The sequence below is a fragment of the Topomyia yanbarensis genome, chromosome 3 (genome assembly GCF_030247195.1).
Source record: "Topomyia yanbarensis strain Yona2022 chromosome 3, ASM3024719v1, whole genome shotgun sequence".
Lineage (NCBI taxonomy): Eukaryota > Metazoa > Arthropoda > Insecta > Diptera > Culicidae > Topomyia > Topomyia yanbarensis.
Genome location: NC_080672.1, coordinates 37110974 through 37134385, shown reverse-complemented (window position 1 = coordinate 37134385; position 23412 = coordinate 37110974). Strand labels below are relative to the sequence as shown.

The 23412-nt window shown below is 38.4% G+C and overlaps 2 protein-coding genes across 3 annotated transcripts in view; both read right to left on the bottom strand.

Annotated features, from left to right (window-relative positions):
- Positions 1-14894, bottom strand: part of LOC131688445 (heat shock 70 kDa protein 4) — a 35276-nt gene extending 20382 nt beyond the window's left edge. For both annotated transcript variants that reach the window (XM_058972692.1, XM_058972693.1), the window contains exon 1: positions 14448-14894. In XM_058972692.1, the coding sequence (XP_058828675.1) occupies positions 14448-14554 (107 nt within the window). In that variant the 5' untranslated portion in view covers positions 14555-14894. The remainder of the gene's footprint in view (positions 1-14447) is intronic.
- Positions 14895-18370: 3476 nt separating this feature from the next.
- LOC131689523 (large ribosomal subunit protein uL23m) lies at positions 18371-19175 on the bottom strand. Its single transcript, XM_058974666.1, has 2 exons — positions 18760-19175; positions 18371-18606 (listed from the first exon to the last, which is right to left on the bottom strand). Exons 1-2 carry the CDS (start codon positions 19051-19053, stop codon positions 18445-18447), a joined length of 456 nt encoding a protein of 151 aa, XP_058830649.1. The 5' UTR covers positions 19054-19175; the 3' UTR covers positions 18371-18444.
- Positions 19176-23412: the final 4237 nt, after the last annotated feature.

The following is a 23412-nucleotide window of genomic DNA, read 5'->3' as shown; positions in this document are numbered from 1 at the left end:
AATCACAATTCTGCGAATACAAAGCAAAACATCTTGAATCGAAAGCCGTTTTCCAAAAAAGTGGGTAAACATTGTTAAATTGTTACATTACAGGGTATTTTTTTCTAAGGAGACCACAAAAAGTTCAAAAGTTAGCACAGCGCAAGTTTACACTGAGGTGTACGCGAATCCATAGGCAAATCAAATCACGATCCGTAGGCAAATCATTCGACGGATGAACGCCGTTTTATTTGTTTGAATAAACTCGTTACATTTAAAGATTGATAAAAAATTAGCATTAAGGGGTTACATGCCTTTTTATGTTTAAAAAATCGAATTTTTTTATTACTTTATCTGAAAGTACAACTCCTTGAGAATGTTTCCCCAAATTTTTATAGAGATCCGAGAAATAGATCGCAAGTAACAGCGCTTCCAAGCTCGCTTCGTCTACCAAGAGTAGTGTTAACTTTAAATTTTAAACTCAGTTATCCCGAAATGAATTTTTTAGAGCTTAAAGCAGCGATTTTTTTTAGGAAAAACGTTCCCCAATGTAGGAAAAAATTATTATTTATTCAACTAATCGTTAAGGTACAGGAATACTCATATACTAAAGAAATTTACTGATTAGTGCTAAGTTCTCCATAAAGATAGGAACGAAACTGACGAAGAACTTGTTTATGAATACCTCTTTGCCGAAAGCCGCGAATAGATCTACGTAAATAGCATCAATCTGCACTTTATCGGTGAATCCATCCAACAGTCGTTAAATAGAGCATGCTAGTCGTTGTCGATACGATCTAAAGCAGCCAGCTCGAATAGTCTTAATTCCACCTCGAATAGTCTTAATTTCGGGTAATAATAGTTGTCCGAATTGTTCCCTCTTTGTGGGTTGGAAAAACAAGCCACAAAGAGGGAACAATTTGGATAGCGCTTACGCTTTCCAACAGGAAGGAACTATTCAACAGCAACTTGTTGTGATGTGAGAAGATTATAGGAAAAAAAACTTGAAAGTTTGACGGAATTTCTTTAGTGTCGTCGTCCATGCTTCCAGAATGACTTAGGCTTACATTTCAGTTAACGTAACGTGGGCATGAAGCAGGATGATGCATTATTTAATTGATTGTTGAACATAGCGCTCGCAGATTCGATTTGAAGTTCTAATGTGAAAAGCAATGGAACTATCATCACGAGATCTCACATGTTTTTTGGATTCGCGCACGATATCAACGTCATGACCGTCGATAGCAGAGCAGTGAAAGAGGCCCTTTCGACCTTTAAAATGTACCACCCTTCGTGTAATCGAACTACAAACTCTGACAAGACAATATGCACGGTAGCTGATGATCAACGAGTTCATAAAGGTTGTCCGAACGTGTTTAGTTCCTGTGCATACCGTGCGTACTACGAGAAGCTTTGTGCTTTACTGACGTGGTCGAAAGTTCCCACATCGCTTGTGGTTTTAGGGGAATAACGTTGGGAATAAAAAGTGTTTATCGCCGCAGAACCAAAGAAAATGACGGTTCCTTTTTGTGACCAAGAAGAAGTTAGGTATCTGATTACAACCATTGACCGACGCATTTTGCATCAAGAGTAGATTCCACAGTAAAACGATGGCGCTCATCCCGAATGTGAGGGAAGCACAAATTCACCAGGATTTTATGGACATTTTCGGCAGTGAGTTTAAGACTACAAGTCATAATCCAACAGCATCTCCTATAAACACCAATTTCTACGGTTGATGCCTTAACCTATGGAACTCTATCATCTCATCCGGGGATGCTTTCGTTTAAGAAAAAAAAGTTTGACATTTGAATCCATAAATAGTTGCAATTACATGTGAACGAAATTGCCCCGGTTTGTAAGGAAACATCTTGAACGAGTTAATGCCGGACGTATCAGACCACATATGATCATGGTTCTAGATGTAAACATCCTCGACACGTCGAAATGAAAGTCCACACAACGAAAAGGAGAGAGCTTGAGAGCTTGTGCGACCACCCCTGAGGCTGAACGTTATCGATCTGGACTAGCTGAAGTTGCACAGGGAATCAGTAGATAATTATGCTTGGGAGTAGCGAAACATCTTTCAATGTGCAACTCCTGGTAATCCTAAAGTGTTTATTGATCAATACCGGGCGCCGGCCAGGACCGAACGTTGATCGCGGAAGGAAAGGGAAGGAATTGTCAGTCCGATACTTGCTTTTGCTAGAGGCCGTATATACTACTGCGCACTCCACAAGTATCACGGGAGGAGGATATTTGTTAGTAAGTATAGAAGTTGGATCTACTTCTTCTTTACCGACGCCAGAGAGGTGACTCCACTATCTGGACGAGATATCGATCCATCATCAAAAAACTCATGGACCGGGGGGGATCAACGGCTTTACTTCCCTTCCGAAGGAAGACGTCATGACCACAGATTTTTTCACCTCAGAAAAATCTCAACGACCTCGGATGGGATTGAACCCAGACCAACTGGAATGAGTGGCGGTCACGCTTACCACTCAACCACCGGCGCCGTCTGAAAGTCCACACAATGAAAAGCTTCCAAAATACGAACCAAGGTATCAAATATATGACATCTAGAACCCAGAAGCTGATTCAACTTCCAGCAGCGAGTAATCCAATAGCAACAGTTATACGGTGGATATCAAGTCAGAAAAGTTATGCAGGTTCAGTAACCAAATGACGAATTTATTATAACCTTTGATTGCGACGATTCCCACCGCAACTGCCATTGATCGACCATCATCACTTTTCACAGCTCCCAAAAGAATGGAAAAATGTGAGTCGATAAGCAGTGCTACAACTGGACAACTCACCAGAAGATCTTCCTCTAAGTTCCGCCGCAAGGGTGCAGCTCGCCACTAGACTTTGTTGCATAAAGATGCAGAACATCTAACCAAAAGCAACGATGATAAGCAAAGTACATCAGCCGCAATCATCGTTCATCGACGATCCGAAGGCACCCATTTCGGTAGACCACCAAGTATCTACAACCAGCTAAACTTATTTTCCACCAGTGCGAACTCCGTACTACAGATCACCGTTGTGGTCGATGTCATTGACAAACATCGCCAATCTGATCTCTGTCGCGTTTTCCTGGATAGCGGCTTCTAAGTAATTTTGTTGCGGTAGAAATGGCCCACTGTATGGGCGTCGAGAAGCAGGGAGCCACCGTTTCCATCAACGAGTTGCGAAGCTACGCTCATCACACGACGAAGGTTAAATTCCGAACGAGATCTGCAATCTCGAGTGTCGGGTCGCAGACGGTGACTGGAAAAATCCCAATCACCAAAATCGACGACAGTGGATGGCGCCTTTCGGAAGAAGTAACTTTTGTCGATCCAGCAAAATACAAACACATACAGGACTAGATGTCTATGAAATCTTTGTTATATTAGGCGTTGACGATGCCTAATGTGGCTACGCCACATCGCTTTAAACGTGGTGCTGTCCGACATCGCTCCGCTCCGTCGGACTTAAACTAGCTGATAGCCCCTATGTTTAAGTAATCCGGGCAAACGAGTGGATCACAGATTTGCTTGCAAGGGGCTACCGTTCCGACGGGGGTATACAGATTCAAAGAACTGCTCATGTTTGAAAGAAGGAGTCAACTCCTAAGTTTAAGTAATCCGGGCAAACGAGTGGATCACAGATTCGCTTGCAAGGGGCTGCCGTTCCGACGGGGGTATACAGATTCAAAGAACTGCTCATGTTTGAAAGAAGGAGTCAACTCCTAAGTTTAAGTAATCCGGGCAAACGAGTGGAATCTGTGATCCACTCGTTTGCCCGGATTACTTAAACTTAGGAGTTGACTCCTTCTTTCAAACATGAGCAGTTCTTTGAATCTGTATACCCCCGTCGGAACGGCAGCCCCTTGCAAGCGAATCTGTGATCCACTCGTTTGCCTGGATTACTTAAACTTAGGAGTTGACTCCTTCTTTCAAACATGAGCAGTTCTTTGAATCTGTATACCCCCGTCGGAACGGCAGCCCCTTGCAAGCAAATCTGTGATCCACTCGTTTGCCCGGATTACTTAAACTTAGGAGTTGACTCCTTCTTTCAAACATGAGCAGTTCTTTGAATCTGTATACCCCCGTCGGAACGGCAGCCCCTTGCAAGCGAATCTGTGATCCACTCGTTTGCCTGGATTACTTAAACTTAGGAGTTGACTCCTTCTTTCAAACATGAGCAGTTCTTTGAATCTGTATACCCCCGTCGGAACGGCAGCCCCTTGCAAGCAAATCTGTGATCCACTCGTTTGCCCGGATTACTTAAACTTAGGAGTTGACTCCTTCTTTCAAACATGAGCAGTTCTTTGAATCTGTATACCCCCGTCGGAACGGTAGCCCCTTGCAAGCAAATCTGTGATCCACTCGTTTGCCCGGATTACTTAAACATAGGGGCTATCAGCTAGTTTAAGTCCGACGGAGCGGAGCGATGTCGGACAGTACCACGTTTAAAGCGATGTGGCGTAGCCACATTAGGCATCGTCAACGCCTAATATAACAGTGATTTCAATGTATATTTCAAATTATGCCAAACGACCATTATGCCAAATGACCATTATGCCAAACGACCATTATGCCAAATGACCATTATGCCAAATGACCATTATGTCAAATGAACATTATGCCAAACGACCGTATGTGTCACCTACGGTTATGCCAAATGAACATTATGCCAAATGAACTTATGGCAAATGAACTTATGCCAAATGAACTTATGCCAAACGAACTTATGCCAAACGACGTGCTCCCCGTCTCACCCAAGATGCTTAGAGAATAAAAACTCCTTGGTCTCACCGTTGCACTTGACAGTGTGTGCAGTGCTTTATGGTCACACCTATGACCGCGCACCCGGCTTCCCATGAGCGTTTTGGTGGCTCAGAGGCTGTCCTTCCATGTTGCTCAGGGATACATTGCTCCTATACATTTCCATGCATACATGCATACATACGGGCTCACATTCATACATACATGCATACATACATACTATTTGAGGCATGTTTAGAGCGTGTAACGTCGTGTCTGTGTAATCCTATGAAAACGTCTTGGAGTCTACATCATATTGACAAATTCCGTTTCTGTCGCTTCCTAATCTCCTTTTTGTCTCCTACGTCCGAAGCGGATCAATCGACTATTAATTGATATGGTAAACTTACTAGCAGTATTAGTCCTTACTCCCAAATACTTTTTCCTACAACTGTACTATTCATCTCTATCTTATACCAGAATTCGATTATTCCTGTTCTAGTCAATACACGTATTCATTACATTATGGACCAGGCAAACCCTCAATTTTTTCTATTATTTTTATCCTGAGTAACTAGACGAATGAACGCATTTTAGGGTTTTACGAAAAGAATCTGCCCATAAAGGACATAAGAATTATTTATCCACTATTTCCCACAAATTTTGCTCGAACGGATTGTCCACTTTGTTCGACTCGAACAGACCACTCCGACACGAAAGGGCTGCTTATCATTTCTGAGAATCGGTGAGCTTGATCGAGTTAAATAATCGTAAGAAAAAGTCCTGAATAAATAACTATCTCTTTGGTGCCAATCCTGCACTCCTTTCCTGAACTAGCCTCATACCCACGGTCAAAAGAGTTGACAACTAGTAGGATCCACGTGTCCCCCACCCAAGCGAATTGACCAACTTGCAATTAGAAACTAATATCTATCAACCAGCAAAGAAGACTTCCGAACGAATGAGAATGGACCATGCCAGTCGAAGGCCACAAGCCCAGCGCCATCACGTACAGAAATTAAGTTTTATTGGTGCTACTCACAGATTTCATTTCAATGGTAGTAAGTGTCTCATTCTCTCTTGTTAAACTCGCTTATCTCATAGAAGAGATCTCTTTTATCGAACCCTCAATTTCCGTCGGAACACGTATGCCAGACGCTCAAGGAGTTCTACTGGCTCGAATATTAACTATCTGAAGCATATCACGAATAGCACCTGAACATCAGCACTATCAGTGAATCTTCTGGCGAGAACGAACCACAGCGGCACTATACCAACTGACGCGATGCCTGGCAGTTTGTTAAGAGAAAGATGACTACCCAGATTGCAGTTGAAATAGTTGAGACCTACTCATGGATGATACACGTTTGGATGCTGGATCAGTGTCAGAGACGATCGAAGCACGGCGGCAACTGAAACAGCTGCTGACACACGCGGTTGTGTGGCATCCACGTATATGGCACCCCTATCCCATTTGTATTGAACTGACATAAGTCAACATCTCAGCGGGCGCAAAAATTATGGGCCCCACTGACAGTTCAAATAGTTCTGCTCGTTTTGCTCGAAGCTCGATTTTCACTAGTCAGGCATGGTACGGCATGACTCAATCTTTAGTTGTTTGTTAAAAGCGAAAATATAGGACCGCTAACTGATGAAAAGTGTTGTTTTGGACATGTCGGTGAATAACAAAAACTTTATACCATGATGCATCAATAAATCTATCTATCTATCTATCTATATATATAAAAGTCAAAGTTTGTATGTATATGATTTATAGACTCCCAAACGGCTTAACCGATTTCCGTAAAAATTTGCACATAGTAGGTATTTGGTACGGGGCGTGTTTGTGTGCTATTAGTTGGAGATTATCTGCCCGCCAGATGGTGCTTTGGAACAAATTGCGTTTTCCTCCTATTTCGCAGTGTCGCAGCAACGCGCGATGGGTATTAGCTAGTAATTTATAAAACGAACTCTACTTTCACAAAGTTGTGTCGAATGGAATCGATTCTGTTCATTGTGGATCGACCTTAACGTGGCGTTTTAGATGTTGGCTTTGAAATCATGGTGGTGTAGCAGATACCTAGTAGCATCCATGTTCCCTATCAACAAATGGTGTTAAAATTCGACAGTTTTTCGAGCAAATGCCGTTGAAGGAATGCAGAGCGAATAAGGCCATTATGGTCCTGGGTCTGTTCTGGGATGCAGATACACTACCCCTCGTCAACCAAAATAGTATTTGTGGCCGAGACTGATCTTTTCCAATGCAATAAGAAATGGAGAATGTGTGCATGGTTCTTTTGCTTTTGAATCTTGTAAGTGGATCAAAGACAATAGTTCTGCAATGTTCAGAAAACATTGTCCAAGTTCGTACTTTAGGGCGTTTTCGAGTAGTCGGTGTTACTCATTAACAGTCCTAGCACCAAGCCTAAAAAAGCTACGCGGAGCCTCAATCCTCGAAATTAGTTGGAACGCTAGCTTCAAGTTCCTATATCTCCACTATTCTCCCACAGAACCTTAAAATTTTAACCTCAATTGATAACCATAGGTTTATGGATATGATTAGATACATTCAGTTTGAAAATCGGCTAATAATTAGGTAATACTTTCATGGAAATATTTAAGAGATGGCACTGCTTCAGTGGTGGCTATGGTGAATTTAAATGTATGGGAAAGATATTAAAGCTTGGGATTTTGGAGAAACTATAATATTGTGGCTCTAAAATGAATACACATTTGATGCAGAAAAAATATGGGAACAGTTTGTAGAAGTTTATTTAGATACTTACTTGAAAATTTTCAAATAAAATCTAAAAAAAACTGTTTGCGCCCATACATTTTACGCATTGGTTTCCACCAAGAAAAGTTGAAACTCTTTCTCTCACAACTCTCTGTTTCACTCGTTTTGACAGCAGATTCCCTGCTCATCGCAATCGGAATGTTTTCTTTTAGAATTTAAGCGCAAATGTAACAACCGATTCGAAAACCGATTCATTCAGGATGGGTTGTTGCCTTCGGTTGGAATTCCATCATAAATCAGCCCATATTCCAAATCTCATTGCGAATGTAATTTATTGGGATGAGGATATTTTATGGTACGGACATCTATGTGTCGTCATAAAGAAGCTCTAGTTTCATGTATATTGCCACAAGATGTTTAAAATATGGAAAAGCACACCCTATCATATAACGTAAGCAGAAACGACATAAACTACTCAATTGACATAAAAATTCAATTTTTCGTAACATGATTTTTCTTACCCACAAAATGCCCTCTATGTATGCAATACGTTGTGTTGAATCGTAATTTTCGAACCGTGCTGATGTCCCTTCAGAACATGAACATTGCATACATACAGGACATTTTGTGGGTAAAAAGAACTTGTCAAGGAAAAATTGAATTTTCATGTCGTATAATATTAACCGCAACATTGAAATATTATAATATTAATTATAATATTTCAATGTTGCGGTTGCGGCAACTAAGATTGGGAGTTTAATTTTTCGAATCTGTTATAGAATAGTTAAGATATAGCAATACAAATCAGCGCTACAACAAATTTAAAAGCTTGTTACTTAAAATGTTAAAACTTGGTTTTAACAAGCCCATCTTTTTACTACCCTGTACCGATGTACCCTGATACCCTGCTATTAGAGTGCCTATTCAAAACAAATTAGCACCTAACCAATACAACACGCAGCCCCAGCCACAATATAGCGAGAGGAGAATATCAGCAAACCATTGGCTGTCCCGAAACACCTTATATGGATCTCTGAGCAAGTCGAAAGGCGACAATAGTCAGTAACTCAAACCGGCCAAGGCTCATAGTAGGTCAGGGACCTTGTTCATTCATCACCTCGTGGGTGTCTCTGTCTGTTCAGAGAACTCTTGAACTACAGACAATTAAGATCTCGATAATAAATAAAAACAGTGAATTTACCTTTCATTATTCTCCAAAACAATTCGAGTATCCGTTTAAAAACAGCAGCATCCCTCAGCCCCACCAATGCACAGTGGTCCAGATCGCTAATTTAGGAGGAATTTTTACTTTCTGACAAACCTGTATAATTTAGCCGTATCATGTCTTAGGATGAATTTGTGTACTTTAGAAGATGCTTCTTTTTATTGGAATAGTTATTAGGGTGGTTCTAATTTATCTAAAATACGAAAATAAACTTTTTACTGATGAAAGATAGAGCTCCACAGTCTTCCACAAAGTTGTAAAGTAACTTATTTTGAATAAATTTGTTGAACATATTAAAGCTCTATCTCTTTTAGTTTTTGTTATACAAGAAATTTTAAAAAAAAGATTAGGGTGTTCCTGAAAAAAACGTTTTTTTAGTATAACTTTCATATCTTTTACTTTTTGTTAACACAACCTTTGAACAGCTTATTGAAAACTTCAAGCCGAGTATTTTTCTCCAAGACACCGAAGGTCTAACTTTTTTCTTTAAAAAGTTATGGACACTTTTCGTTAAAAAAATAGCCTATTTCAAGGCTCAATATCGCTGATGCGGGCACCTAAAATTGAATTCTGTTTCCACCACATGAAAGACCATACTTATTAGTATATTTGAGCAAAAATTGGCGAATACGATATTTTTTTAAAATTTGCAATTTAGATTTAAAGTTTGTAGTTTTGCAGGTTCAACGCATTAAAGCATTTACACACATATCGTTGTATTATGAAAAAAGCCACTTTCAAATATCATTCTCTCATCGCAGCAAGCTTTGCATAAGTGAAACGACTGTCAAAAAAGGTTTCTGATTTTATTCGTTTTAAATAAAACTAGTAAATATGGATATTAGTCGAAGAGAGTTGGCGAATTTGCTTATTGCTGGTAAAAAGACAGATGAACTGCTTAAGTTCATTACAAGTAGTAATCCAAATGTAAAATTGAGACTTGTTAGTGCTCGGAAGAAAATAAAAATCTTCATGTTGGAATTTAGAAGGTTGTGGATTCGGAGTAAGCGCACGCAAATTCGGTTTGAGCTGGAAAATTTTGTGTGGCTTGAAGGAAAGCTAAGATTCGAAGTCGAAGGTAAAGGTAAAGGCCGAAAGAGGAAACCATTTTCCGAAATATGTCGCAGAGCCAAAATAAAAAGATTAGGAAAGTTGCGCGATAAGTATTCCACGGAAGAACTTGGTTTAGCGTCAGCCGTCAACGCTAATTCTACTGGTTTCCGTTTAGTTGGCAGACAAATCGAACGATTGTCGAAAAGTCCCGTCAGATCTACCGTAGAGAATTTAGGATCTATGGCTGTCCCGATTGCAGAAGCGTTTACTGCGGAGGAGGCACTTAGATTTATTTGTGAAAATGATTTTTCTAAGGCGCAGTACCAAAACATACGCAGCTCAGTTATGCAGAAGGGTTTGGACATTTATCCCGCGTATAATAAAATAGTAGAAGAAAAGAAACTATGCTATCCGATCGGTATGTACTATTCTCAAAGATTCGTCCCTGAATCAACAATTTTTTTCAGGAATTTCTGTTCAGCCTTCTTGTGCGTATGTTCCCCTTCAAGCTCTTGTTAACCATACCGTGGAACGACTCATCTCGTTTCTGAATATTGGAGTTCTACCACTGCATCCTGAGGATAATACGTTTGTTATCTTTAAGTGGGGCTGCGATGGAAGCAGCAACCATTCCCGGTAGGCAACATTATTTTTCTTCTAAACTTTGACTGACAGTCTCTTTTCCACTTGAACATAGATACAAGCAAATGTGCGTTGACGAAGATGAAAATGGAGAACTATTCGAGTATAACGATTCGCATATATTTGCTCTATCTATAGTACCTTTACGTGTAGTTAGTCGCCGGAAAGATGAGTCAAGAGATTGCATTCTTTGGAATAATGATTTTCCATCTTCAGTATCCCTGTGCCGACCAGTAAAATTAATTTTCAAGAAGGAAAATCCTGAACTAACAAAGGATGAAGTTGCCGCGATGAACAAGCAAATCGATGAATTAGTCCCGACTATAGTAAATGTTAATATGCGCAAGATTCCGATTAGTTCAAGCTTCATATTTTCCATGGTTGATACGAAGGTAGTGAATGACGTAACAGGCACACCGTCTCAAGCGTGTTATATATGCAAACGCTCCGGAAAGCGATTGAATGATCCTTTACTGGAAGCCAGCGATCCACCGGATAGTTTATATGTTTTTTCACCTTTACATGCATTAATACGAGCAATGGAGTTACTATTGAATATTGCTTACCGTTTAGCTCTAGCAAAACCGCGTTGGCGCGTAGGCAAAAATACCAGCGAGCTTAAGGAACGACAAATAAAAATTCGACAAGCGTTACGTGACCGTTTAGGTCTTCGTATTAGCGAACCTTTGCCAGGTGGCGGAAATTCTAACGATGGTAACACAGCTCGAAAAATTTTCAGAAACCGAGATGTCGTTGCAGAAGAAACCGGGTTGGACGAAATGTTGCTAGAACGTATGTATGTGCTATTAACAATCATCAACAGCAAATTGGGAATTAACGCGGATGCTTACCGGAGTTACGCCGAAGATACACGATTGCTTTATGTACGCCTGTATGGTTGGTACGCTCTCTCACCAACCGTGCATAAACTCCTGGTCCATGGAGGAAGCATTATTCAACATAACATGCTGCCAGTAGGTATGTGCAGTGAAGAAGTTCAAGAAACCAGGAATAAAAGTATTCGCAGATTCCGAGAATTCCACGCACGCAAATTCGATCGACTCGTCAATCTTGATGACGTTTTCAAGAGACTTCTTGTTTCATCAGATCCTATAATTTCTCTTAAATGTAAACGTCGAATTCAACGAGCACCGCTGGATATACCTGAAAATGCAATGCATCTACTTTTGAATTAATTGGCATTGAATAAATTCTCCTTATATAAATCATAAATTATTGTCATAGCCAAATTATTTTTAATGAACACATTCTGTATTGTTGATATGTAAGCAAAACAGAAAAGGAAATACAAAGGCTTTAGGCAATTTCTTTTATGTCGCTATGCGATAAAATTTAAAACTTTGGTTAGTAAATTTAAAATTACATGCTTAAAAAAAATAATATTTTCCAATTTTTGCTCAAATATACTTAAAAGTATGTTCTTTTCTATGGTTCAATCCGAACTTACTTTTATTTGCCCCAATCAGAGATAATGACATTTGAAAAAGGGCTATTTATGAGTGAAAAGTTTCCATAACTTTTGAAAGTATAAAGTTAGACTTTCAGAGTTATGAAAAAACGTGGATTGAAGTTTTCTAAAAGCTGTTCAAAGGTTGTTTTAACAAAATATAAAATTTCTTTCGAACATTAACAAGTCTCAATTTTACATTTGGATTACTACTTGTAATGAACTTAAGCAGTTCATCTGTCTTTTTACCAGCAATAAGCAAATTCGCCAACTCTCTTCGACTAATATCCATATTTACTAGTTTTATTTAAAACGAATAAAATCAGAAACCTTTTTTGACAGGCGTTTCACTTATGCAAAGCTTGCTGCGATGAGAGAATGATATTTGAAAGTGGCTTTTTTCATAATACAACGATATGTGTGTAAATGCTTTAATGCGTTGAACCTGCAAAACTACAAACTTTAAATCTAAATTGCAAATTTTAAAAAAATATCGTATTCGCCAATTTTTGCTCAAATATACTAATAAGTATGGTCTTTCATGTGGTGGAAACAGAATTCAATTTTAGGTGCCCGCATCAGCGATATTGAGCCTTGAAATAGGCTATTTTTTTAACGAAAAGTGTCCATAACTTTTTAAAGAAAAAAGTTAGACCTTCGGTGTCTTGGAGAAAAATACTCGGCTTGAAGTTTTCAATAAGCTGTTCAAAGGTTGTGTTAACAAAAAGTAAAAGATATGAAAGTTATACTAAAAAAACGTTTTTTTCAGGAACACCCTAATCTTTTTTTTTAAATTTCTTGTATAACAAAAACTAAAAGAGATAGAGCTTTAATATGTTCAACAAATTTATTCAAAATAAGTTACTTTACAACTTTGTGGAAGACTGTGGAGCTCTATCTTTCATCAGTAAAAAGTTTATTTTCGTATTTTAGATAAATTAGAACCACCCTAATAACTATTCCAATAAAAAGAAGCATCTTCTAAAGTACACAAATTCATCCTAAGACATGATACGGCTAAATTATACAGGTTTGTCAGAAAGTAAAAATTCCTCCTAAATTAGCGATCTGGACCACTGTGCAATGCAAGCATTTTAGTTTCTGCCTTGCCACGAAAAGTTCCCACTTTTTTCGTATCGACGATGTTCTGCTGCAGTAAACACATATCGCCTGCGCTTCCCCCTTTTCACCGTGAATTGCGAATGGATTCACAAACTGGACGGTTGGCTGATTCAGTTCACACACAGCGAATGTTCAGTTCTTGAAAAGTGTTACCGATACAGTCATACGGGAGGGGGTCTGAGGCGACACTTATCTACCTGCTGAACGAATACTGTGAAGAGGAATACTCGGTTTTGCACAATGTATGTTTTCAGCGCATCCCTGAGGGTTAGTGGCATCATGTTCAGTGTGCGCAGAGAAAAGGGCAAACATATGCATTCATTATGTTTTTCTCGACCCGTTATATTTGACATTAGAGTTGAATTTTTAACGAAGTCCATTCTGCATTTCTGCATGCTTGTTTTTTAGTCTGTATATCGCTACGTCCAACGTTAGAATAATCTACCCTGCAGGGCGTATACAGTTTAAAGTGAAATTTTTCCATTTCTATATTTTGGAGGATTAGTAGACGGAAACCTACGTTCTACAAAATCAACTATCGACGTAATCAAAACCTCAGCTCAAGCAAAGCAAATCGCTTTCTCCTATCTGGACAGTTCTATTGAAGGACACTCCCGCAGTGTAAAAGCGCAGCTTCAGATAGGCACCGGGCGCCAGCAAGAAAAAAATCTCCCGAGAACACCTCGTGCTAATCACGTTTTCTACCAGGTGATAAGAAACCTCACCATTCAACAGCAACCGCACCAATTACGCATTCAGCGTATCATTTTGCAACAGAAACGATTCACATCAGAATCAACCTTCGACCGGATAGCTGTACGTAATGCACCGTCGTGCCACTTCATCCTCCCGGTAATCTCACGTTGTGGGCTGTATATACGCGCTCGTCAGCAGCGGCGCGACACGCACACAATTATAAACAAAGCGGAACACTACGATGCGGAGCGGTTCGATTCGATGTGTGAGATGACACTGATGGGGCTAGTGTGACCAACTTTGAACACCAACAACGAGTGGAGCCGGCCAATAAAAGCAAGCCACACACAAGAACACCGCATGAACTGGCCCCTCGAATGATGAAATTATACAATCGAAATCAGCTGCAAGGGACAGGGTAATTTTCCGCCGGAGATTCACTATTCAACCTACTGTAAATCAAAGTGTCCGACCGCTAGAAAATCCAGGAAAAATCGATAACGAACGGGAATTTTCTCGAAACAATTCTAGGTTATGTTGCCCCTTTTGAGGAATCTTCAGATGGCAACCTCTTCAAATAATCGATAATGGAACGGATCGACCTTACCAGGTTCTGGTGCAAGTTTTGCAGCAACTTTTTCTTCTTAAAACTCGGATTTGACCACCCAGCAACGGAACAAAATGAATCAATTCCTTTTACATAATCTTCACGCAATGAAGAACCTAAGAACTAATCATACGATAAAAAAGGGAAACATGTGTACTTACGGTGTGGCCCGCAAGCTGTAATCGTTGGCTATCGTTTCGATACCGCCAGCCTTTGCTACGGCAACGTAACAGGACTCGTTACCAAAATCTATTCCAATCACAGACATTTTGCTGTTTCCGCTATATTCAATTTAGGGCTAAGCAAAATTTCCAGCTTTCTTCGTTCACAATGAAAATGGAAAGAATTTGCAGCCGACTGACACTTCTTGATTCGACTGAGTTATGGGGTTTCTTTCCACGGCAGTCAGAAAAAAACACTTTCAAACCCACCAAAAATTCTTCTGGTTCACCGTGCAATTACACTTTTGAATGCGAATTTCTTTATTTTTCAAGAAAATGCTTTTTCTCGAACTAAACTGCGAAAATGTGACTTTCGTTTAATTTCACTCGCGTAACGGCGACAAATGCCGATCTTTACTTTGCCGTAGGTAAAATATAACTGATGACTTCGCAGTCTTCGTTCGCCCAGATGCGGTTTCTCGAAATTCTCGAAAGTTCCCGAAACATCGGTGACAGTTCGACAATGCAGGTGCGTTCAATGCGCTGGCAAAATTGCGTAAAGAGAAGTGCGTTCAATGCATAGCAAATGGTACACTGAAAATAATCGACACGACAAAAAACCATATGCAATTAAACATCACTTTCATGTGACAAATACAAATAAATAATAAATAATTTGTATTTGCATGTCCGTTCTTATGTTCAAAACAGAGATGCCAGATTTGAAGATTTGTCTTCATTTTGAGGACATTTGAAATGTTGTGAAGACTTGTTTTTCATTTTGAAGACAATATTTTCGGATGTTGACTGATTTCTGCAGAATTCTGGCCTAAAATCAATAACCGTTGAAGACAAATGACGACATTTTTTATGAAATGTGAAGACATTTGAAAAGTATACCTGGTATCCCTGGTTCAAAAGTACAGTCGTGATTCACTGGTTGGGCCACAGCCAGAATTTGATTCGTTAGTTGGACCGATTGACAAATGTCAAAAACTCTCCAAAGAAGAAATTAGTAGTGTAAAAGATTGTTAGATAGATTGTCAAAGTAATTTTGACATAAGATTTTGACGTTCAGATGCTTTTTAGTTGGACGATGGTCCAACTAGCGGACGTCCAACTAAAAAGCGGTTCAGTTAAAAAGTGTTCAACCAGCGAATCACGACTGTAAAAGAAATGATTTCCCTTTGAATTTTTCATGGATATCCATTAAAACGCATCCCGAATAGAAATGTACAATAACAAACCACTGTGTACAGTAAGTTCTAGTGTTATGCTACAATACAAAAACAATAAACTTTAATGTAAAATCAACTTTTACAGTAAAAAAGAGGAATGGTTATGTATCTTAACATTTAAAAAATCAATTTTTCTCTATCCAGCTTTTTACGTGCCATAATGGCGGTCTAAATTGTTCAGTTCGTAATACGTTTAATTGCCCTTTTTTGACAATAACCGTTTACGCCAGCTTGACAGCAACGCCCAGTTGAAGATGTCGGGCGTTCATTGAATAAACATCCAACCCATTGGACTGACGTAGGATGACTTAATCTCGCTGGGCGGTTGACGTAAACGATTATTGTCAAAAAAGGGCCATTAAACGTATTACGAACTGAACAATTTAGACCGCCATTATGGCACGTAAAAAGCTGGATACATTTTTTTCTTGAAAACAGTTAAATTTAATGTGATCAGATTGTTGCTGAACAGTTGTTACATGAAATTGTTGATTGTTACATGAAATTTTATTGTAAATCTACTGCGAGAGCTCTGCGTCGAACATTGTTGAAACAGTAATAACGATAATATTTAATATTTTATGATTGTTTGAAGGACAAATGCTATTGTAAAATTCTATTCTGGATTTCATGAGGGTGTTTCAAATTAAATTCAAACAAATTCCACGAGAACACAACATATTTATCCATAGAATGCTCATTGCCATGCTTTTGAGTCGTATAGTATGAACTTTCACCCATGACTTTCGCATGAAAAACATGTATTGAGTTCTTGTCGACCGGCCTCACGAACACTAATGCAGTTTTCTGGTTGAAAACAATCCCATTTACTTTTGCCGTCTTTGTTTATTATTTTCCACCAGCTTGTGATGTAGTATTTCTGTTATGTGGCGTGTACGTATATGAGCCGTAGAAAAGTCTATAGTGCATTTCCACATGTAAAACAATTGATTTCACCCGGAGTGCGAATACAGTGACTGACGACACTGTCAAAATTGGAACAATGATTATATGTCAGTGTCATTCCAAACGAGTCAAGTCCATGTATTTGAGAGGTCGTTTGTTCGTTTGGAATATTACTGACGGAAAATCATCACTCTCCTTACATAAACTCTGTTTTCACTGATTCTTCTGCCAACGAAAGCTATAAGCAAATACAAATATTGGATTCCGAATCAAATTCCGAATGGTTTGACCGGATCGAACCGAAAAGATCGGATGCAAAAATCGATTTTTCAATCTAAATCGATCGCATCGACATCGCCTATTCCTAATTTTGTTTCGTGATGCCAGATTTGCAGACATGTCTGCAAATTCGCAGACTTTTAATTTTAGCTGCGTATTTTTTCGATGACGCAGATATTTGCAGATTTTTTAATTTGGTTGCAGATATTTACAGTTTTTTTTAGTTTGGTTGCAGATATTTACAGATTTTTGAAAATAAAGGCCTTTGGTTACATTAGTTTCAAATTACAGTTTTATCTACTTTAGGCATTTTTGGTACTTCTCAGACTTTGAAAAATATTGCAGACATTTGAAAAAAGTATCTGGCATCTTTGACTGTCTCTATAACCGCACGACGCTCTGCACAGGGTGGCCAGACCTACCGATTTATCGGTACCCACTGAGACGTCCAAAAAATTGTTTCAAAATCGTTCAACACGGGTCCAACGATGGACGTTTGTTGAACGGTTATTTGGACGTCGTCCAAATTGGTCCAACGAATGTCCTTCATTGGACGATTTTGAAACCAACCGTTCTTAGAGGGTAGTCCTACCGATTTTGGTCTTCCCTACCGATTCACAGACGACCAAGGCAAAACTACCGATATTTTGTTAGTCCTACCGAAAACTACCGATTTTTATTGATTTTGGACACATCCTACTCAACATTCATTTTTTTTGTTGGATTTGGTCTGAGATCTGTGTTGTCAGTATTTTACAATTCTATGTCAATACTACGTTTTTGGGACAACAACCCGGCCTACCGATAACTACCGATAAACTTTTAGTGACCCTACCGATATTAAGGAATTCTATCTGGCCACCCTGGCTCTGCAGTATGCAATGCAATTATAGGTTATGTTGCAATCGGTTCGCAAATCTTTGAACTCTCGAATTCGTTGTGATATTTAAGTCGTATAGAATCATGAAAAACAAGAGACCGGTCAAGATTTCCAACTTATCGGAACGATTGGTGTTGGCAGCAGCAAGTGACAGAAACTGTATTTGCCACCGAGTGGCAACAACTGTGTTGTGCACAAAATGCCACTTCGCTTCGTTTGGAAGAATTCAGAAACCGTGTCCTTCCCATCCAAATGTAAGTTTCTCCGATTAGTTCCGTATTACCGCTTGCATGTACGTAAAATTTTCTTTCTCTTTTCAATATTTGGATTTTTTTGACAGGTTTTCTATTTAATGGATTTCCAACACTGTCCGAAATGCAAACAAAATGTTCGATATCTGGAGGAAGCCACGAACATTGCAAAGTTTGCTCCTAGTTCGGGGAATACCATTCATATATGAATTTTATTTCTGTCCATGCGAAGATATCAAATTAACATTTTTTTTTGTTTTTACGTTATGCTATGCCGAGGTAGTGCAATAAAAAGGATTTCGCAACTAGTTATAGTGTAGCACCGGCTACAAGCGTGTAGTGCACTGCCAAAAACGAAAATGCCGCAAATTTTGCATTGAATGCTCATTTATTTTCGAATCAAATTTATTAAATCATGCTACATTAAATAATTCGTTAATTAACTAGATTGAGAACCAGCCGGGCGTTCCAGGTCTATGTTTGTTCTTGTCCAAGTATTTTTTGTAATTCCTTTTGGTTTCATCCAAGGATTTTTTGTCCTCTTCCTGTTGTTCTTTGGCTGATTCAGGGAAAAGGTTTGGAAATTCAAATGTCATATCCTTGGGCTGAAAAAAAATTTGTAAATGTGAATGTGAATTTGAGCACCAACGGTAATGCTATATCTGCATTACGACGGATGTGATTCGCATACTTCATAACGAATCAGATTTGTTCGAAAAATCAATCCGTCGTAATGCAGAAGAAAGCCGGTTACCTACCAATGTGACATAGGCCATCTTGGTATCTTCATTTTTGGTGACGTAACCCATTACAGAATCCCGCTTAGTAGGGCCTAGTGCTATCCTGGTGCGAACATCCACCACCGGAATGTTGTATATCTTCTGAAGGTAGTTTTTCACATCGTACTTGGTCATCTCCATTGAACAGGCAAACTGAACCACGTTAGGAGGTTGTTCGTGCTCGGGCCGAACCAGTTTCAGCCAAAAGTTGGGCAGGAATACACGCAACTGGGGGTTGCCTCGCTGGTATATTGGGTACCAACGGGTGGACATTCTAAGTTGAAGAAAAACACTCGTAGGCTAATATAAGCTGTTTTAATCTAAATTGGAAAATGCCGAAAGTTTAATGAATAATATTTTGCTGAATAACAAAACAATCTGTTTTTGATGAGAACTTTGACAGGAATTGAGTGGCATAACATTTAGTCCGAATGGGATTTTTCTTTGAGTTCGACGGAAACTGCGCTACTTTATTTTAAATACACTGTAAAGTGCAATAAAGCAATTATTAACATTTCCCGAACAGATTATTGAATATTTTTTGTGGGGCAATAAAATAACAATTACATGAATTTTATTGTAATTCTACTGAAAGAAATGTGTGATGAACAATGTTGGAACAGTAGTAACCATAATTACTTTGTGTAATGATTGTATTTGGAGTCAACATTTTTAAATTATATTCCGTATTTTGTGTATTCGGGTTTTTAGCCCATTCATACCCATGTTGTTTGTGGACAACAAAGTTTTTAAATAGCTATAACTTTTGATTAAGGCAACATTTGCTCACAAACACAAGTAAAGCTAATAAATATGACTATTGCCTTTCAGCTCTAGAACTGAAGTTATTGCAATTAGTCTGATTGGATTCCTATGAAGCAGTGCTGCCAGGAACAGCTTACGTTGACGACGGAAAATGAATTTTTCATATATCTTCGTTATGTTGTAATATTATTGAAAATTGATAAAACTTATCAATTTAGACTGTCTTTGGCTACATTTTCCACGCAATTGGACTATTGTAAATATTCTAGGAGAATTGTATTGAGCATTGGAAGATAAAAATTGAGCAGCTTCTAGCACTGCGAGGGAAGCACCTATCTTTATGAAAAGAGGCCTTTCGTGTTTCTTGACCACACCGTTTACAAGGAAAAATAGTTTTGAAACTCTGCATGCACTAGAAAAAAGTTGGGCATGAAAGGGTTAACCTTGTTTTAAACTGGATCGCTTTTTAGTTAGACCATTATCGGAAATCAAAGCAATAAAATGACAATTTTTTTTCAACTACTTCAATCAAGAAATGTTAAATTCGTTTACAGTACCGACGTTAATGTTTGAAAAATTAAATTTATGATTTTTTTTGTAACCATTCAAGCAAAGCAAATATTCGCCGCCACCACAGCATATCCGAAAATAGAGACATGTTATGTTTATTTATTTGGGTTTTAACCTAACCAGTCATTCATCCTTAAACTAGAGGTATGTTATCCATTTAGAAGTATCTCAAACGCTTATTCTTGAAAAGAGCGATACTAGCAGATTTGGTTTCATTATCGATTTAAAAATTGTTTGTTTTGGCATTATAGATTGCATGATTTAATCTACGACACGACCTGAAACTTCCTCATAGAAAATCCTCCCAATTTTCCCACCAACTAAATCGGCTTGCGTCGGCGTAATCGGCCTACTATGCAACCAACTAATCGACCACTTGTTTCATGGACTCTTATGGGAGTTTAACATGGGCGCCTACACACACATTGGTAAAAATAAGAGTGTTCCGCTTTTAGCAAAAACAACCAACGCCTAGTATTAGGTTGAAAGTGAAATTTTTAATTAGTCAATAATAATCAAAATAAAACTTTTATTTTCAAACTAAGAGTATGCGTTGCACTATGGTCCCAAAGCTGTATTTAGGAAGACAAAACTGTTTGCGTCTAAACCGTTAGTTTTAGATATATAGTATCTTCGGCAAACTTTGTTAGTACTTTCTTGCCGATTTTTTTATATTAGTTGAATTAGGGTGGTCCTTGTGGTTAGGGTGTATCAACTTCTTTGATATGTAAAATTCAGCTACATAATGTTCTACAAAGTTATAAATCAATCAAATTGAAGCAACTTTCCTTAAGAAACTATGTGGCTATATCTAATGGTTCATGAGCTATGATTTTTGCAATATTTAAGGTGGAGTGGCTCTTTAAAAATTGGTTTTCTATTAATATCTTTTTATGTGTTAATTTCTCGCAAATACCTTGTTCTAGAGGTTTTTAGAACTTTTGTAAATACACATTTTTGCCGAAGCAATGAAGTTTCTATCTCTTTTGTTTGCATAGTTACAGGCGATTTTCAGAACATAAATGGTTTTTTTCAAAGCTATATATCTTCCAACATTGCAAATGGATTTTCAATCTTTTAATTTCATTTGAAAGATCGGAACTTTTGTAGTTTTTGGTGAAAAAATTGCGGGAGCATTATTTCTGTAAAAAAAATAATTAATTTTTGAAAATGGTGTATTTTTCAACAAAAATCGTTCATAACTTTTCAAATAGACGAGATAATAACTTTGTTACTTCAGCAAAAATATTCGCCATACCAAGTTCTAAAAGTGCTGCAAACAAAGTATTTACGATAAATCAATGTATGAAGTGACAAATGAGAAATAGTGATGTTAAGTGGTCACGTTTTCAACGTTCAATCTCTTATGGTAAAATCATAATGGGACCATAGTGCGTTGGTTGTTTTTTGCTAAGAGCGAAAAAGTTATATTACCAACATTTTTTTCTGTGTGTACCGACGCGACAACCGATTGAATATGACGGAATCTGTTGAAATCGGTCTATTTCAACGTTTTAAATCGGTAGATTAGTTGGTAGTTTAAAACTGGAACTAGATTTACACAGATAAATCTGGCGATTAATATGCTGACGTAAATTGCTTACCGACGAAACCCAACGTATTTCGTTAATTAATCGGCCGACCTCGAAGCACCCGATTTCGTCGGTCGAATGGGAAATTTTACAACTGTCAAATTTTCTATGGGGTTAGTGAAACATTAGTGAAAGTGTCCGAGTTATTTCCCGCCAGTTACCAATACTCTCGAGTAGCTGAGAATAATGCCGTTCTTCATTGAAACATCCCGAGGCAGTGGGTTTCACTGGTGTAGCAGGCCACTGGACGTTTTACCACTTTCGCTAATAAGTGCAACACTTTCAATAAATTATAAATTATTATAAAAATATAATGTTTTTGTAAAATTATAAACTAATTATAATTTTATACACCTATACATTCAACAACTTTCGAACTTATATTCGAACTTATTCTCAGTGTGCGGTGAATTTATGTGTGTTGTTTTTTTTATTGTTGACAATGTTAAATTGAAAAAAAAATCGCAATCCGCTTCAAAATAATTTCATCCGGAACCGATCTAATTGCATATGACGTAGAAGAATACTTACGGAACAGCAGGTAAACCAACTATTATATTAATCTGCAAGCCAATCTTACTATTTTTCCCTTCTTCCAGAATGTTAAACAAACATTCTAAGGATCACAAAGAAATTTAATCTACATACGGAATTCCATCCGGAATGTGCGCACTTCGTTTCGACCAACTTCAATTGGAAAATATTCCTGTAGAACTTTCACGGCAAGTTTGAAAATGTAGCGTTGAAGGCAAAGGCACTCGGATGCGTTTCTGGAGGTTTTCTCGTAGCAATATTGCTGCAGTACAGACAGGTTCGTTGCCACGGGGGATGTTTCAACCTGTACCAGGATGCGGAAGTAATACTTGGGCCAACAGGATGTGGAGCAATACATGCTCTGGTCGAACGGCGCGTGAAGTTTTTTAACGGACATCATAATTTTGTAACGTAATCATGTTTTGCCTGACTTGGGGAAACCAACATAAACTCCAGTTCTGTGTTGATATGGATCATATGATTAAGAATAAATAGTGTTTGAAAGAGTCGAAGAAAGTTTTATTTATTCATTGTTTATTCGTTACACCCGTTTATTAGGACACATCATAATGTAATGCCCCGGATAGTTGTGTAAAAATTTAGTTTTAGGAACATCATGAGAGAAAGGATTGCCTTAATGCACGTGAAACATTTCTACCGTCCGCGCAGTGGCGATAACTGCTTTCGATTTGGTAAACTGCCGAGACGAACAGGTACTCTCCCGCTCGATGAATCGCAATCGAGGTCCTTTGGTTGACGAGGATCAATTTGTAGAATTACATCTTCTGAAGAATATCGCGCATCATTTGTTTCCATTTATTTTTTTCATCGAGCCGGGAAACTATCGAATAAGACGAATCTTTTCCCACTGAATCTAGGCGATTTTCGATGTTGTCTCACGAGAATGAAGAAAAAATTGCCGCAAAAATCAAGAAAAAATAGGAAAACACAAGATTTCTTACCAAAGTGGCCGGACGGCACAAGAGATGGTTTCTTTTGTGAAACTTCATTGGCAGTTTTTTTTCTATTGATATCTATCCCTGATCCAGGTAGTGTAATTTTGCGCTCTTGGAACACCCGTCATGATTGGATCTAAAATAAAATCTATTAGTCACGGTACTAGAAGCATGGACGAGATACTAACGGGAAACAACCGATTTTGGTGTGGAAC